A 675-nucleotide genomic window follows, 5' to 3' on the forward strand; every position below is an offset into this window, starting at 1 on the left:
ATTCTGAGATTAAAGTCCCCACTTTTTTCTTCTTGTTTTTAAAGCCCTGATTGTCTTCCGTAGGACCGCGTTTCTTTATTCCACCAACCTTATTTACACGCTTTCCTCATTCCTGTGCTCATCCTCGTTTTATGTGTCTACGAGTTTCACTTATCGTTGAGTTTGGTCACAGAAATCAGCTTTGTGAAAACAGCTCAGGTTGTTAAAATAAATGCACAGCTGGCAGATGATTGGGGTGATTTTCTATATTCTCCCAGCAGTGCTGGTGTTACTTCCTGAAGTGTGTTGTGTTTTGTTTTTTCCCCCTCATTGCTTTAATATAAAGTCTTCTGTTGTTTCCGATATGTAATGTTGTTGCAGTTTAAACTGTTGTTTGCATGTTACAGGAAAACACCATCAGCCATGTCCGCCGTCAGCAGCTCAAACACAGCCTTTGCCTTGGAGCTGTTCCGCACTCTGAGCCAGACAAACCCTGCTGGAAACATCCTTGTCTCTCCTCTGAGCATCGGCGCAGCCCTGGCCACGGTCTACGAGGGAGCCAAAGGAGACACTGCAGCTCAGATTACTCAGGTCAGCTCACTGTCACTTGTTAGTTGCACCACACCATCAGTTAATCAGCCAGCATGCCTGTGAAACTTTAAATGTCTTGTCACATGTGGCTGACTGCTTTTCGTT

The 675-nt window shown here is 44.7% G+C and overlaps 1 protein-coding gene across 1 annotated transcript in view; it reads left to right on the forward strand.

Moving 5' to 3' along the window:
- Nucleotides 1-356: 356 nt before the first annotated feature.
- Nucleotides 357-675, forward strand: part of LOC102197190 (leukocyte elastase inhibitor-like) — a 3,753-nt gene continuing 3,434 nt past the window's right edge. The window contains exon 1 of the mRNA XM_005755457.2: nucleotides 357-588. Coding sequence (XP_005755514.2) covers nucleotides 403-588 — 186 coding nt within the window. The 5' untranslated portion in view covers nucleotides 357-402. The remainder of the gene's footprint in view (nucleotides 589-675) is intronic.

The sequence above is a fragment of the Pundamilia nyererei genome, unplaced genomic scaffold (genome assembly GCF_000239375.1).
Source record: "Pundamilia nyererei isolate P.nyererei 1_Seehausen unplaced genomic scaffold, PunNye1.0 scaffold01554, whole genome shotgun sequence".
Classification (NCBI taxonomy): Eukaryota; Metazoa; Chordata; class Actinopteri; order Cichliformes; family Cichlidae; genus Pundamilia; species Pundamilia nyererei.